This window comes from Saimiri boliviensis, chromosome 9, assembly GCF_048565385.1.
Source record: "Saimiri boliviensis isolate mSaiBol1 chromosome 9, mSaiBol1.pri, whole genome shotgun sequence".
Lineage (NCBI taxonomy): Eukaryota > Metazoa > Chordata > Mammalia > Primates > Cebidae > Saimiri > Saimiri boliviensis.
In genome coordinates this window covers 63,234,611-63,251,269 of record NC_133457.1, presented here as the reverse complement: position 1 = coordinate 63,251,269, position 16,659 = coordinate 63,234,611, and the positions used below count along the sequence as shown (strand labels likewise).

The window sequence follows — 16,659 nt, the reverse complement described above, 5'->3', positions numbered from 1 at the left end:
CTCTCTACGATGAGTGGGGTAGTGGGTATCTGGAGACACCACCGAGAAACAAATCCCTCTGAAGGGCGGCACCAAGAGCTCACACCTGCCAGCCCTGGAGGCCCTTTCCCCCGAGACATAGACCTGCTGAGTGGCCCCGGCTGGAAAAAACACATACCACAGCCTGTATGGACGGCCCGTTTTTACTGACAAGCAAAGGATGAGCAGAAGCCTCGGAGGGGCGTGGGAGCAGGGCGTCCCCAGCATTGTAGGTATGTTGGGGTGGGGGGCCTGGCCTCAGAAGAAGCCCAGCTGCTTTTTCTCCTGCCGCTGTCTCCATATGGCCATGCTGTAGAATTCCTCCTTGGATTTCCCAAAGATATCTTGGAAGTCAGAGTCTGAGAGATAGAACTGGGGGAGGCAGAGGGGAGGGTGTCACCCAGGGGAGCTGCCTACCACCTCAGGTTCCTCCAGCTCAGTGGCAGATGCACCAGTGCTGGGGCAGTGAGGGGTGGGAGTCTCAGGTGCCTACCTCCCTGCGGGCAGGGTCGACGCCCTCTGGCAGGTCCTCAGCGGCCTGGTGCATCAGTTGCTCCCGGGGCAGGGCCCCGTTCATTGAGGCGCTGGTGCTGCTGACGCCCCCCGACTTGGGGCCCCGCATCAGCTCATTCTCTGAGCTGTCCTGGGAGCCCTTGAGGGCCTGCAGGGCTATGGCACCTGCCCTGCCATTGTCTGGCCCTTTGGATAGCCGGAAGCTGTTGACTTGCTGTCAAGAGAGGAGCCTCAGGCTGGGGAAGATGGGGACTTGGTAGCCCACAGGGAGGCTGCACTGAACCCACAGGCCTTTCCCCTCCCTCTGCAGCCCCTCCCACCTACCAGGGCCTGGCACTTCCCCTGCCCATCAGGACCATGCTGTCAGGGCCCAGGCCCCCGTGGGGAAGCCTGGGGCCCCAGGACTCACTGCCGTTATCTCAGCGATGGGCAATGCTGTTCCCGGGCTGCCCTCCACCACTTCCTTGTGGGATGGGTCGTGCTAGAGCAAGAATCGGGGCAGGAGGAGGGGGCACCAGTGGGACTCAGGAGGGGCCTGAGGACAAGACCAGGTCTCTCGTGCACACTGGCAAGCCCCAGCCCGAGCAGTGCTGCCTCCTCCCCTCAGCCCAGGTCCGGCCCCTCTCCCCCCAAATCAGAGGAGGGCTAGGGTTTTCAGGTCTCACTCACAGTCCACTTGAAGGGGTCCCAAGTGAAGAACCAGCCAGTGAAGGTGGGAGGCTCGTGGCCCTGCTTGACCAGCACGATGGGTGTGGCCAGGCTCCTCCCTGCTGGGTGTGCCTTCAGGTACTCCTGGCCCCAGGCCACCGCCTTCTTCCATGCACCTGCAGCTGCCCCAAGCCACAGGAAGATCTGGGCCACAGAGGGGGCCTGACTTTTGGCATGGAGGGCTGCCCAGAGCTGACCCCTTCCTGTCCATCAGACGGCCCAGACAGAACCCCACATACACATCCCTGTCCATCCAGACCCACCCAGCAAGTGGCCCCCCTGCCACACTTTGAACACACGAGACGGTCGTGGGAATGCATGCATGCACACGTTCAATTCGCAAACTTTTCTTGTGTGATTTACCTGGAGATCAATCTACAAATATTTATAAAGCACCTACTGTGTGCCGAGCATCGGTCTAGGCTTTGGGGATTCAACAATGAAAGAAAATGGACAAAAATCCCTGCCCTTCTAGAGCTTTTGTGAGGGAGCACATCACGTGTATGCCTGGGGAACAGTATAAATAAAAGCCCCAAGGTGGCCGCATGCTGGCACACTCAGGAAACACAAGGAGGCCACTGTGGCTGCCGCAGAAGCAGGGAGGCGGGAGGGGGAGGAAAGGGGGTCAAAGAGTTGGGGCTGGCCAGGTCACACAGGGCTGGGGTAAGGGCTCTGAGTTTGTTCTGAGTGAGATGGGAGCACACAGCTTCACCAATTCAAACAGTGCTGGGGACACACACTCATCCACTGCCACACACTGTCATCCACTGTTGTCAGACACAGCTGCACACAAACACAACAGCACTGTTTGCACAGCCCCACAAACAGCCTTCCGTCACTCAGCCACAGCTGGTCACAGTCTCTCACACAAGCACGCTCACCAGTTGCCACTGGTCTGGCCAGTTCTAGCATCACGTGACCTTAGAGTCACGACAAAGTGTCACAAGTGCACAAAGGCAAACGCTCACACCAAGCCACACGTGATGAGATTGGGGTTCCACTCAGTCACCTGCAGCATCAACACACGCTCAGCCGCGGGCACTGTCGTGTGTGTGAAGCTACACATGACGCAAACACAAGTCAGTTACCCGAGTCCCAACACCTGTCTCCCGCAGTCAAGCTGCTGCCACCTGACACCCTCACCCGTGGTCTCACAGGCACCGCAGTGAGACTCACCCAGACTCACCCAAAGCCCTATGTACAGTTAGGCTACATACACACCCAGTTACACAAACAGACACACCCCCGTTCACGGCCCCGCCAGGCAGCGGTGGCCACCTTACCTCCTGCCAGGTGTCCAGTAACATGACGTCATACTGGCCCAGGTCCTCCTGGCTAAAGAACACCACTTCTGCAAGGACCAGGCAGCCCATCTGGCTGGAGCACTCAAACAGTCGTGGCTGGATGCTGGGGACCTCCTCAGGGAGTCTGGCCAGCAAGGACAGCAAGGCTGTGAGCTGCACAGAGGGCCACACCAGCCTGTGGCACACATGCCCCACCCCAGGGGCTGGAAGCCACTTCTCAGGAGTGGGAGGCCTGGGCCCTCCTGGAGCCCCACCATTCCACTCCCGGGGCACTCTGCTCTGGGCACAAGTCCCCCTCTGCTCACGGAGAAAGCTCTCGCCCGCCCACTTGTGATGCAAGCTGCCCATGAATTTCCCAGGAGAGGGCTGCAGGGGCAGGGGAGGGTCTAAGCTGCAGTCTCACCCTCCCTGGAATGGGAGGAGCTCCTCAGCCCACCCCTGGCAGAGATAAAGTCTCCAGCCCCACGTGGAAGGAGGAAAGGCAGGCTGGGAGGAGACAGGAGTACTGAGCTCAGGAGAACTGGGGGCAGTGCAGTGCGTAAACCAAGCCCCACAGACAGGCCAAGAGCGACGTGGACTCAGCTCCCTCCTCCCCTTGAGGCCTCCAACCTCCTACACAGACCCCATCTGCTTACCCAGCAGACACACGACACCCCGAATACACCTGTTCTTGCACCTCCACACTACCCAGCAGACACACGACACCCCGAATACACCTGTTCTTGCACCTCCACACTACCCAGCAGACACACGACACCCCGAATACACCTGTTCTTGCACCTCCACACGCACTGTATACCCACACGTCATATGACACCGTAGACAGGCACACTGGGCACCGTGACCGCTGGGGACTGTAGGGTGGGGAAGGTGCTTTGCCTCCTGGCCCAGGACCAAGACCGTGCAGGGAAGGGATGCTGCCAGCAGAGGGCGCCACTTCCCCACCCGGCCCAGCATCTTCCAGACCCAAGTTACTCAGCCTGGGCGTGAAGGGTGGGCTGTGCTCCTGGGATTCTCTGTGAGGGGGAAGCTGAGAGTCCCCAGTCCTAGTCTTGTCTCTCCAGCTGTGTGTGTGAACCCCAGTCACCCATCCTCTCTGAACCTCAGTTCCTTCTCTGGGTAAGAACACTCCCCTGCCAATCCTGTTACCTCTTGTTGCTGGGGTAGGGGGCCCGGCCTCCCAGGGCCTCCCAGAAATGGGGAGGCTCCTGACCCTCCAGCACCGTTTCCTCGTTCTTCTTGGAAATGACAGTGACCGCCACCCGCGCCATCTCACGCTGATCACCATTACAGCCCTAGCAGGCAAAGAGATGGCTCAGGCCCTACATGAGAAGGGGTCTCACCTCCGGCCCCATATCCCATTCACAGGGTGTATGGGGGCAGGGCCAGGCCCAAGTTACAGGCGGCCTAAGCTGGCGGCAGGGCACCAGTGAACATAGCATCTCCTCACCCTCCAGGCCTGCGTCCCTAGCTCATCTGGATTAGAGGGCCTGGGACCCTCCTGGGGGATCCAGAGCATGGGATGGGAGGCCTCCAGGCTTAGAGGGTCAGTCCTTGTTTATGCTAAAAATTAGAGAAAACTCCAGCAAACTGACATAGGCCTCCCTTTTTTCCCAAGAGACCTGGGAAGTGACATGCCCCGTGCTCCGGGGAGTAAGTAGGGGGAGGACCTGGCTCTGCCTGTCACTGTAATTTTCCCCGAGTTCCAGAGGGGACAGTGTCTTCTCCTCCTCCCCCTTTCCCCCACTGGTCTATCTGAGGCTGGACTCAAAGTCTGCATCCCCCTGTGGAGAGGACCCCCCACACACACACCTGGCACCACTACCCCTGGGCACGAGTCAAGTGGTCAGTGCTGTGGGTACCTTCCCAAACCAGAGGTAGCAGAAACCGGCTATGACCAGCAAGAAGATGTCATTGGAGTTGAGGGAGGACGCACGAGCTGGCACCTCCACAGTCCTGGTGCTGTAGCTGTCGGTGCCTTGCACATGGAAAAGCCTCGTGGTGGGCGCTGACTGCCCCTTTCCATGGTGCCCAGCTTTCTCCTATGAAAGAGTAGGGCCTCAGGCTGGGGCAAGGGCTCCCAGGGACCCCTTCCTGTCCCACTGTGGGACATATTGCCTCAGAGCTCTGGGACCCTTGCTTGAAGCCACCAAGGCCCTCACTGGTGACTTCACCTGAGGAGTATAGGACCCTCTAGGAGTGGCGGGCAGGAATCCCCTCAGTCTGGGATAGGGACCGGCCCTTTCTAAATGGACCCTTCACCCCATCTCTGAGGGGTCAGGGCATGGGTGCTCAGGCCTTGGAGGTGGAAAGTGGGGACCAGTTTTGCCAGTGTGTGACTCCAGGCAAGCCCCTGGCTCCCTTTCAATTCAACTTCCTCATCTGGCTCTGGGACTGGGGAGAGACACTCAGGCAGGGCTAACCTTGGAGCTCTTGGGACAAGCTTGGACAAGCTCCGGGAAACCAGGGAGAAGCAGACCCCGGGCCCAAAGGAAGGTGCCGGGGAGCGTGCGCAGGGGCCACAGCCCACGGAGAGGTGGGCAGGCCGCAGCGGCGAGGTGAGCCCCACCTGGAAGACCACCAGCTGGCCCTGGAAGATGGCGAGGAAGTGGGGGGGCTCGCTCCCCATGGTCACGTGCTCCTGCACTAGGGCGCCGCGGTACATGGCGTCTAGCTCCTCAGCGTTGCTGTTCAGGGCCTCGATCTCGTCTGCGGTGGCCTGGTGGCGCTGCAGGTAGGGCGGTGAGGGCCTGGCCCAGCTCTCCCATCTCACTCTCAGAGCCCAGCCCTTCAGCTTTAAGGTGAGTGCCGCCTCCCTCAGGCCGGCGCACCTGCCATAGGTACAGGATGTACTGGACACGGCCCAGCCTCTGGTATGTGTAGAGCACTAGGTAGCAGTTGCCTGCACACAACTGTCTGTGATGCTTGGGGTCCACGGGCTGCCTGCGTAAGTCCTGCATGCACCACACCTGGGGAATAGGGCACCAATGGGCACAGGTGGCTGCTCTCCCTGAACCAGCCCCCCCATCCTGCAACTAGCTAGAAAGCTCTCCCCAGCCTCCGAGGCCCACCCTCAGCCCCAGGCCCATTTCAGGCTTTGGGCTGGGCGTGTGCAAGGATCTGCAGGTGACCCTTTCTCCACAGACCCCTGAAACCCACCACATGTGGGAGATGGACCTGATCCCAGCCACATGCCCAGCCCTAGTCCCGACCCCACCAGCCACAGCCCTGGTTAGGGGCAACTGCTTGCTGCTCAGGCCAGGGTAACAGAAGCCGGGCGGAAAGGGAAGTCTTGGAGCTCTTGAACGAGTTCCCTTTTTCCAAGTGTCATTTAGAAAACACAAAGCCCGTTCAAAGACCGAAGGGAAAACACCACCTCACATCGGTCAGTGTGGTTGCTTCTTCCTGTGGGTGGCCGAGCCTGGAGCCAGGCAGACTCTGGTCACATCCCAGGTCGGCCCTGTGTTGGCAGTGACATCGTTCCAAGCTTCGGGCCTTTCCCACCTGTATATTGGGGATGGTGACGCCTCCCTTACTTCACCTCTGCACGGCAGGAGACAATGCCTGGGTATCCTTTTCCCCCCAGACCCTGGCAGTTGTCCCTGGGGAGCTGCCCTCCAGACCAGAGCAGCCAGAACCCTGCCTTTCACAAAAGGGGCTTACTCGATCACAGGCTGCCTAAGAGTGGCACTTACTGGGCAGCCAGGCCCCCTGGCTCAGGCCCTCTCTCTGCCTGTCTGTCCACTGCCTGCCAGGAAGATCCCCTTCCTGACTCTGTGCTTGGTGCCCGAGTCCCAAAGTTCTCTTTCCCTCTCCCTCGCCTTCCTGTCTTCTTTCCTGTCTCCGTCTCCCCTCCCCATCGGGCTCTCCGTCTCTGTGTCTATCTCATCTCACCCTGACTCCTCCTCCTCTCCTGTACCCCACTGCTCTCTGATCTTCCTCCACCCAGCTCCTCCTCATCCCTGTCCTCCCCAGTCTTTGCTTCTTTGTGCTCCCTTCTCTGTCTTCGTCTTTCCCTGCTCCCCACCCCTCTCCCTTGTTGCATTTCCTCTTCTCTCAGTCTCTTCACTCATTGCTTCTGTCCATCCATATTAGAGTGAAGGAAAAAGGAAACCTTACAGTTTTTTCTGACCTCCTCCTACCTCGAGAACTGGAAGCCCTCACACAGGCCCAGCAGTTCTGTTCCCACATTTTCACAGCATCCCCATATCAGCCTTGGGGCCAGATGGGACAACGGTTTCTGTCCCCATTTTATTTAAAAACTAAGGCCTAAAAAATTCAGGGCTCTGCTAGGGGGTCAGCCAACAAGTCAAGATGCAACCCCACCCTATACAGAGCCTGGAAGTGGCCCTCAACCTCTGCGTCTCGAAGAACACTGGGCTGGGACGGGATGAGTGGTTGACAGTGTATGGCTGTGAGTTGGGGTTGGGTGTGTGGAGCTGTGATTATGTGTGATCATGTGTGTCTTGGCATGTCTGTGGGTGGTTGATGGTTGTGTGACTGTGGTCATTTCTGATGTAGCGTTTTTGCAGCTACATGTTTGCAGTTGTGTACTTGGCTATGATTGTGTGGCTGTGATTATGTGCAATTACAAGGTGTATATGTGTCTGTATGACAGTATGTTTGATTTTGTCCTACATGTGACTGTAGGGCGAATTTAAGTGTCCAAGTGTTAACTGTGCTGTGTGTCTCTGTTGTGTGAGTGCCTGTTACTGTGTATGAACCGCCTGTTAGGAGAGCGTGTAAATGTACATGTGTCCTTTGGTGTCCCTGTGTGTGGATGTGTAGCTGAGTCACTTTAGATAGCAGTGATACCGTTCACATGTAGGCAAAGCTTACCTCCATGTCTCCATCTTCCCCCAGCTAAGCCATTGCCCCTCACCTCCACCTTCCCAGAGCCGTCGTCCACCATCCTGAGCTGGGCGGCTAACTCAGGCTGGCTGTGCAGCTTGCCCACGTCCAGCTTTACGTGAATCAGTTTATCTGAAGGTGGGGCAGCAGGTGTCAGTTGCGCCTTCCGCCCCATCCCCTCCCACACTATCCCCACCCCGCCTACTTCTCAACCATCGGGCAAGATTCCAGGCCCTGCTCTGTCCTCGGCTAGCCACGCCCCCTTCCCCCAACCCAAGAAGGTTCTGTCCCACCCCCTCGGGCCCCGCCCCGCCCACTCCAGCTCGCTCTGCCCACTCACCGATCCTGGCAAGGGGCAGGTTCCAGCCAGGCCCCGCCCCCTTCATCTCACTCCACCCACTCACCCATCCAGTTGAGCTGCAGGTTCCTGCAAGGCCCCGCCCCCTCCGGCTCGCTCCGCCCACTCACCGATCCTGCCTAGCTGCCGGTTCCTGCTCCGCTTCTCAGACCAAATTCGGAAGAGCTGCTTGAACGCGGCCGACTCGGCGCCGTCGTTCACCACCTCCACGTTGGTGTAGGTCGGGTAGCCCTTGGCCTGGATGAAGCCCTGGGGTGGAAGGCACCGTCAGTCCTGCTACCGAGAGTCCACTGTTCCACTCCCGCCCCCCGGGGACCTACCCCTCTGGGACAGCCAAGCTCTGAGAAGCGTTAATTAACCGAGCTCATGACCCACTTAACGAACTGACTCTGTCACCACCGACTTCTCTGAGGTCCCTGAGGGCAGGCAGGGTCCACTTAGTCCAGGCCTCAGACAGGACAGGCCAAGTCAACCCTCACGGACCCCAGGCAGAGCTCCGTCTTCTCACACAGTCCCACCCTGAGAAAAAGGGGCCGCCCAGTCAGTAGGTGCCCCAGGACCTGAAGGCAGGGCCACGTGCCCCTTTTATACATGGTTTCACCACTCTCAGGGCTCCCAGGGTGGGGCTACCACCCCTTTAAGACTCCCGCATAGGATGTTTCCCAACTCTAACTCGAGAGTTGGGCTGGCTGATTCTTCCCTTAGATCCGGGGCAGTGCTGCCTCCACACGCGGCCCCCAGGGCAGCGCTCTGTTCCTCTCAGATGGGCTTACCGCAGCCCGGCTGAAGGCAGCCTTTCTCTCCTGGAGGCTAGACAGGCGTCCCTGCCACACATAGATCTTGAAGCCTCCCTGGTCCAGGATGTAGAAGTCCTGGGAGCAAGGGTGGGGCTGGTCAGTAGGTGGTCCCAGTGGGTGGGGAAGGGTGCAAGTGACTGGGGCCAGGCCTTCCTCACCTCCTCCTGCAGCAGATCCTGGGTCAGTGGGGGGGTCGCCAACTCCAGGACCACCAGGTCTTTGCCCTTCTCATAGACACTAGGGTGACAGGAACCCAGGTGTGGCCAGCCCAGCCCCTCCCTGACCTGGCTCCACCCCAGCCCAGCCCCCCGAGACAAAAGGCATGAGGGCTGGAGCCCTGAGTCGTAGTCTTGACTTTACTACAGCCTTGCTGTGGAGCTTTAGGCAGCTCCCTGGCCCTGGCAGAGGGCCATAGTCCCTCTGTCAGTACAGCAGGTTTCTCAGCGAGGCAGCCACACACCATGTAATAGCATAGGCTGGAGCCGAGATCGCGCCACTGCACTACAGCCTGGTGACACTGCGAGACTCCATCTCAAAAAAAAAAAAAAAAAAGGAGTACAGGCTGGGCCCACAGTCCACGTGACCTGTTCCAGAAACCCAGCAGCCTTTTCCGGAGGGCTTTGTAGAGGTGCTGTGTTATTGCAGTAGTGATAGACACAGAGTCCTGGACTGCTCCACCCACCCTGCCCACCCCAAGGATGCTCACTGGTACAGGCGAATATTGGCCTTCTGCAGCTGGTTGATATCCTTGTTGGGCATGGCGGCACGCAGGCTGCCCACCCTGCGGCCCAGCACAGACTCCATGATCTGCATGAGGTCCGGGGCTTTGACCTCATCATCTACCACGCCAATCTGTGCACGACCACCACGTTCCCTGTCCCGGAGGCTGTAGGTCAAGGCCAGCCCCTGTGAGAGAGGACCTGGCAGTAAGGGTGTCACCAGTGTGCCCCCTCACAGCACAGCTCCCAGAGGCTGGTGGGAAGGGCTGGTGCTCTCTCATCCTGGCATCCAGGGGACACCGACAGTGCAGGGTCTGAACTCAGCTTGGACCTCGTAGGCATTTCTTGGGTTGTGGCAGACAGCCACGTCCAACTCTTGGGGTGGCTGGAGGATGGGCACTTGGAGGACCATTCCCCCACAAAGCCCGTACTCCCAGTTCCTTGGGCAGACACTAACCCGAGCCTTCTCAGAAATGCTGGTCTTGGGGCCATTCCACTGGATCATCATCTTGCCTAGGTCCAGCAGGAAGATGTCACCCTTATTAAAGCTGTTCCAGGAGAGCTCCACCTACCAGAACCAGGAGCAGGGAGGGAGACAGGGCGTCACACCACCAGCATCCACTAGACGGAAGCATGGCTGGGATGTGTCACCTGGTGCATGAAGTTGTATGCATCTGGGTGTACGTAGGCATGTGTGACTAGCCAATGCCTCATTTCACAGGGTGTACGTGACTCATGACACTTCTCAGTGCATGTCTGTAGCTCTGTGTACACATGTATACAGGTGGGGTACATCTGTTTATCTTGTGTTTGCATATATGCATGTACGTATGTGGGGACATCACATGTGAACAAGTGTGTGTGCTCATGGTGACAGTGTATACCTATGGATAATGATAGTCACCGAATAGAGACACTTTTGTGAGTGAAAGGCAGCACTTTCAATTATGATGCCAGGATAACAGGAGAAACATAGAGCTTTATGGTGTCCCCCAATACCCTGAGACATATGGTCATTGGGTCTGCGGGTGACAATGCAGAACCTATGTGGGATTATCTGTGTGTCACAGGGCTACCTGTGCAGACCCATTTGCATAGCTCAAGCATTCCCATCACACCGTAAATGTTGTACAACTGTTCATGACACCAAATTCTGGCCAGATGGCAGCAAAATGTTTTGTTCTAACAAAACCAGTATTTTTCTTTAATTTCCTGACAGATGGAAGAAAGGGGTGCTATGTTCCGATTTGTACAAGGGCACTATATGTACTATATGGACCGGAGGCGCACCCAGGGATAACAGCAGGGATACTGTGTGTGTACGGGTGGTAATGACAGTGTGTGTGAGAGTGTGTGAGGTTATGCCCTCCCTCCAAGTTTTGTGCTACCTCTCGTTGTGCTGCTAACAAGGACCATTCATTGGTGCCATATCGTCTGCCCCATCTGCCCAAGTTGTTTTTAGAGACAGGGTCTTTCTTTGTCACCCAAGCTGCTGGAGTATAGTGATGTCATCACGAATCACTACAGCCTCTAACTCCTGAGCTCAAGCGATCCTCCTGCCTCAGCCTCCCAAGTATCTGTACCCAAGTTCTTAATACGTCCGTGAGACAGATACAGAAACAAAAAGTCTGGGGAGCAGTGGCAGTGGCTAGACACCTGGTATCCTCTTTGTTCTGGTTCAAGACCATCTGGGAATGCCGACAGCTCCTTGTCCTCCACATCCCCAGCCAATTTCCAGCTTCCTCATATCTCAGTACACCCGGTCTGAGCCTAGTCCAGAGGTCAAGAGGCTCCCCGGCAGCCTTACCTCAGTGGCAGACACGTGTTTCCTCCCTTTGATGTGCAGCAGTCGCTGGATGTTGAACATGTTGGTCTCCACATGCTTGAGGTCAGACGGCAGACCTCCCTTCCTGTAGCTGAGGACGGAATAGCAGGAGGGTATCATGTAAGAACACAGATTGCCATTTACACAAATGACTGCAGATGTGAGCACATGCACGTATGCTCCTGCTTCACACATTGCAGTCTGTGCGAACACATGTGTGTATAAGCCCATGGGTGCACACAGGACATGAGTGTGCATTTGTTTCCATGTGTAGTCATGTGGACACATGCATATATGTGTACATGTACATACATTTGGGGCATAGTATGTATTTGTTTATTCCTGTAAGTCTAGATGTGAGTGCAAGGAAGTGGGCAACAACAGTCCGGGCACGGTGGCTCACGCCTGTAATCCCAGCACTTTGGGAGGCCAAAGCGGCTGGATCACTGGAGGTCAGGAGTTTGAGACCAGTCTGGCCAACATAGTAAAACCTTGTCTTTACTAAAAATACAAAAAACTAGCTGGGTATGGTGGTGGGTGACTATAATCCCAGCTACTCAGGAGGCTGAGGCTGGAGAATCACTTGAACCCAGGAGGCAGAGGTTGCAGTGAGCCAAGATCACGCCACTGCACTGCAGCCTGGGTGATGGTGGAAGACTCTGTCTCAAAAAAAAAAAAAGGGGGTGGGTGGGGGGCAACAGCATGTGTGTGTGTAGGGCACCATGGATATTCACACATGTCCATCTACAGGTGGACAGACATGGGGGTGGTATGTGTTTCTGCATCTGCACATATGCCTGTGTGCATGTGTTCATGTATATACTATACGCATAGATTAGGTTCAACTCTATGAAATGGAAATGATCAAATAACAGCAATTTCCTATATGTCCAAATGTGCTGCAAGTGCTAATTTAAAAAAACCTGTGAAGCAATTTACAGCGAAACATACATTCCTACCAGCACTGTAACATAAAAGCAAACCCAAAACAACGCTGGTGTCTGCTCCTAGTATATACCAAGGGAAATGAAAACATAAGCTTGTATACAAACGTTCATAGAAACAGATTCATAACAGCCCAAAAGTGGTAACAACCCAAATGTCCATTCAGTGGTGAATGGATAAATAAAAGGTGGTATCTTAATAACATGCAATATTACTTGGCAATACAAAGAATGACACACGCCACCACATGGATAAACCTGAAGGCAGTGCGCTGAGCAAAAGGAGCCCGCCAGGGAAGAGCACCTGTTGAATGATTCCGTGTCTGTGACACGCCCAGAGGCGGCAAATGGACAAAGAGGAAGTAGATGAGTGGTTGCCGAGGGCAGACGATGCGGGTGCTGGAGGGAAATGAGGAGTGACTGCAAAGGGGTGTGGGGCTTCTTTCCAGGGTGATGGAAATGTTGTAAAGTTGACGGTGGTGATGGCTGCACACGTCGCTAACAGGTGTGTGTACTTTAAATGGCTGAATGGCGTGGCGTACGAGTGGCACCTCAATACACGTGTTAGCCAGCCCCTCCCTCCCGGCGTTCCCCCATCCCAGGACTGCCCCAGCCGGGGCAGCGACTCCACGGCCCCGCCCCGCACTCACATGACTCCCGGGCGGAAGTAGCTGCGGAAGCAGTCGGACTCGTGGGCCTGCGCCTCGCGGTGCAGCACAGTCACGGCCCCCCGCTCCTCCTGCAGGCGCTGCACGAAGGTGGCCGCGGTGCCCCGCGCCTCCGCACCCGCCTCCTTCCCGACCCAGTAGTGCAGGTCGCTGGACGCCCCCTGCGTGGCCTTCGGGCTCTGGGGGACCTAGGGTCCGGGCGTTTGTGGATGTGTGTGGCAGGGAAGGCGGACGGGCGGGTGGAGAAGGGGAGGATGGACCAGGGGCCACGGGGAGGCGTAGGGCAGGGGCTTCCGCGGGCATCAGGAAGCGGGAGGGAAGGGCTAAGGAACCTCTATGGCAGTGGCCCCCTTGTGGGATGAGATTCTCGGCTCCCAGCTTGCCGCTTCCCAGGGCAGAGGTATGTCTGTGCCCCCGTTTCCCCAGTGTTGAGCCACGTCACCCCTCTCAGGCCGACTTCCCCAAGCAACTCACGTGGAGGACGACATAGCAGTGCTCCTCAAAAAAGTTCCCGTAAGCCCCCTCGGGTACCGGAAGCATCTCCTGGTTCTGGGAGAGGAGAGTGTGCTGTGACTACTCGGGAGACCCCGCTGGGGTCCGCTGGAGGACGATGCTCTGAGCTGGGGCCAGGAGAAGCCCGGTGTGGGAGACCCCACGCTCTTCCGGGTCACCACCTCGCCTATCTGGTCGCGCCTCTCACCTCAGTGATCCATATGTGGAGGTCCCTGTGGCCCTGGGTGGCTGGAAGGCCCTTGCTGATGTCCATCCTAGGCCAGGCAGGAAGAAGGCAGGAGGGAGGAACAAGAGCCTCAGTTCTCAGGCGGGAGACCTGCGCCCGGCCACCTGTACGGCTTCATCACAGAACACGACTTTTGTTAGGAGGGCTCTGTAAACACACAGACTGTCTCTGAAGACTGACAGACTCTGCAGCAAGTGACAGGCTCAGCTAAGATGAGTGGGTTGGGCAGATCAGGCATAAACACTCTTGACAAATCCTTTTTTCAGTTTTTTTTGGGACAGGGTCTTGCTCCGTCACCTAGCCTGCAGTGCGGTGGTTCCAACAGTTCCCTGCAACCTCCACCTTCTGAGCTCAAGTGATCCTCCCGCTTTAGTTGACAAATTCGCGAAACAGAGCTGAACTCTGTATAAACACAGGCTCTGCAAACAGCCACAGGCTCTGCAAACCGTGATTCAGCTGGCTTGAGTCTGTGCTCTGTGATTCTGCATGTGCAGAGGAGGGAGAGAATGAGAGGGCAGTGAGTGGCAGTGACAGGGAATGAGCAGTACCTGGGGAAGGAAGGGACCCTCACTTCTGTCGACTTTGTTACGTCTCGGCGCTTCACACTCAAGTACCCCAGGCCTCCCTGCACTTAGTCCTTCCTCCCTGCCACTCCCACTGTGTCTTATCAATGGCAGGAACACCGTGTGCTCCAGGCGGAACAAGGCGAGGGGAGAGTTACAGAACAATAGGCAGCACAGAGCGGCTCACATTCCTCACACCTTTGTCAGGGCCCCTGGCTTGGCCGTAGTGAGCTCACAGGACATTGTGGCAACACCCAACAGATAGCCACCGAAATGTGGTGGGAGCGAGGCGGCTGTGGGGCAGGGTGGGCGGTCCTTCTAGGGGGTTAGAGCTGGGTCCGTCACAGCTCACAGACCCTCCCGACACCCTATGGAAACCATAGGATGGTTGCTGGCTGTGGCCTCCCTCACCAGAGCAGAAGATTCCTGAAGGCAGGGGTTTGTCCTCTTCTTTACTGTGGGATCCCAGCTGCCTGGTCCCCAGGAGGTACTCGGTAAGTTATTGAGTGAGTGGCGTGTGCTGCCCTTGACTGGACTGAGTGAAATGAATGGAGAAGGGAGTTGCCCGTGTACCCTAAGTGCCCCAAGAACTGTTGCCACAGCTGATGGCCTGTTGGTGTGACAATGACATGAGGGACAGGCAGACATAGTGGACATGAAAAGGTGACTTCAAGCAACAGAAAACGTGAGGACACAGAGTGGCAAGCAGAGTGACAGGCAACGGTGGCCCTGTAGAAGGACACTGAGTAACAGGCAGAAATAGTGACCAGTGACGGTGACCGGGGGCCCAGGCAGACAGTGACGAGAGGCGCAGACAGGAACTATGGGCTGTAGCTCATGGAAGAGTGCAACACGGTGACAGAGTGCCAGAAAGACTACTGATTGGCCTCAGAACAGTGGCAACCAGGGCCCAGTGGGCCAGGAAAGTCAAACTGGCTGCCAGAAAGTTGGGGTGGGGGGCGGGGAGGGCATCGCCCCTGGGGAACTGGGAGCCTGTTTGATATCCAGCCCCAGCCTGTGGAGCCAAACCCTCAGCCGCCAGGGCTGGGGTCCCACTCACATGGCACCTGTGTCACTGCCTTCCACCTGGGCTCCGGGGAGGGGGAACCAGTGCTCAGAGTGGGGGCCTCCTCCCTCCCCACAGTGCCCTCTCCAGGCTCCCAAGCCCTCCTGCCCTCCTTCCTCTGGGGGAACTCCCTTTCACCACCTTCCCAAGTGGGAACCCTCCTACCCCTTGTCCTCTCCCTCCTCCTCCTCTTCCTGGGGGCCCACTTCCTCCACTCAGGGCCCCTTTCTCTTCTGGATGCCCAGTTCTTTCCCTGGCTTCCCCTTCTCTCCCCGTGCCCCATGCCTCCCCTTTTCCAGGGTTTCCCTCTGTCCCCGCTGGGTGCCCTGCCTCCCCCTGGCTCTCCCTTCCCCACCCCATGTCCCCTCTCCCCTGGGATCCTTACCTTTTTCTCCCACTTTTCCTTCCCAGGCACCTCCTCCTTTCCAGGGTTCCTCGTCTTCCCCTACCCGCCTTCCCTCACTCTCCTGGTCTTCCCTTCTCTTCCCTGGGCTCTCCTCTCTTTCCCAGGACGCTCCTTCCTCCTTCAGACACTCCTCCCTTCCCCTGCCCCTGGGTACCTCCTCTCTCCTGGTCCCCTCCCTCTTCCAGCGCCTCTTTCTCTCCCCACAGGTGCCCTTCCTGCCCTTCCTCCCTCTGTGGGTACCTGTGAAGGGAGCCTGAGATTACCTTGCCCACCTTCCAGGAAGTGGGGAATGGTGCCGCCCTCTGGCGTGAGTGGAGAGGAGGAAGTGGCCAGGGCTGGGGCAGGCACCCTGTGTCTGTGGGCCATGGACTTCCCTACTCACCTATAAAAGCCACCTCTTGGCCGGGCGCGGTGGCTCTAGCCTGTAATCCCAGCACTTTGGGAGGCCGAGGCGGGTGGATCACGAGGTCGAGAGATCGAGACCATCCTGGTCAACAAGGTGAAACCCCGTCTCTACTAAAAATACAAAAAGTTAGCTGGGCGTGGTGGCGCGTGCCTGTAATCCCAGCTACTCAGGAGGCTAAGGCAGGAGAATTGCCTGAGCCCAGGAGGCGGAGGTTGCGGTGAGCCGAGATCGCGCCATTGCACTCCAGCCTGGGTAACAAGAGCGAAACTCCGTCTCAAAAAAAAAAAAAAAAAAAAAAAAAAAAAAAAAAAAAGCCACCTCTTTCTTCCCCTGGACCTGCCAGCCAGTTACCCTGCCCCTGCCCCATCAGCGTTTTCACCTGCTGGGCTGCTGCCTGCCGCCAGGGAGGCTCTGTGGCCTTCAGCCCTGGGCCCTGTGCTCCACACCCCTGACTCCAGCAGCCCACTCTCTGCCCCTCTGCTTCCCTGGGACCTCGCTCCCTGCCCAGGCCTACCTGCTGGAAACTGCTCCCGCATCTTCACCCTGCCTATGGGCAGTGCTGGGCCTGGCACGGTGCCAGTCTCTGCCTCCCCACTACTGGCCCCAGCCACTGTAACTCAATCCCAGCTCCTGCCCAGCAGGACACACCCCACCACAAGCGCTCAGCCGGCTGGGCATTCACTTAGTCAGTCAACAAATACTGGCCAAGCTGCCTGGGGGTAGTGCCCTCCCCAGGGCTATGGCTCAGTCTCCCAGGCTTCACTGGCTTGGGTA

General features: G+C 57.5%; 1 protein-coding gene across 9 annotated transcripts; it reads right to left on the bottom strand.

Moving 5' to 3' along the window:
• Window positions 1–166: 166 nt before the first annotated feature.
• On the bottom strand, window positions 167–15,773 carry VILL (villin like). 9 transcript variants are annotated; one of them, XM_074406036.1, is made up of 20 exons: window positions 15,459–15,773; window positions 13,406–13,472; window positions 13,180–13,254; window positions 12,688–12,893; window positions 11,076–11,184; window positions 9,726–9,836; window positions 9,256–9,455; window positions 8,708–8,786; window positions 8,526–8,624; window positions 7,863–8,001; window positions 7,426–7,526; window positions 5,375–5,512; window positions 5,113–5,271; window positions 4,406–4,585; window positions 3,693–3,838; window positions 2,523–2,667; window positions 1,201–1,383; window positions 941–1,012; window positions 512–745; window positions 167–390 (listed from the first exon to the last, which is right to left on the bottom strand). In XM_074406036.1, exons 2-20 carry the CDS (start codon window positions 13,469–13,471, stop codon window positions 277–279), a joined length of 2,556 nt encoding a protein of 851 aa, XP_074262137.1. In that variant the 5' UTR covers window position 13,472; window positions 15,459–15,773; the 3' UTR covers window positions 167–276. The 9 variants fall into 9 exon arrangements, with proteins under 9 accessions (XP_074262137.1, XP_074262134.1, XP_039317808.1 ...); XM_074406033.1 differs by having other exon boundaries at window positions 13,406–14,542; window positions 15,459–15,772; XM_039461874.2 differs by having other exon boundaries at window positions 13,406–13,926; window positions 15,459–15,772.
• Between the last annotated feature and the right edge of the window lie 886 nt (window positions 15,774–16,659).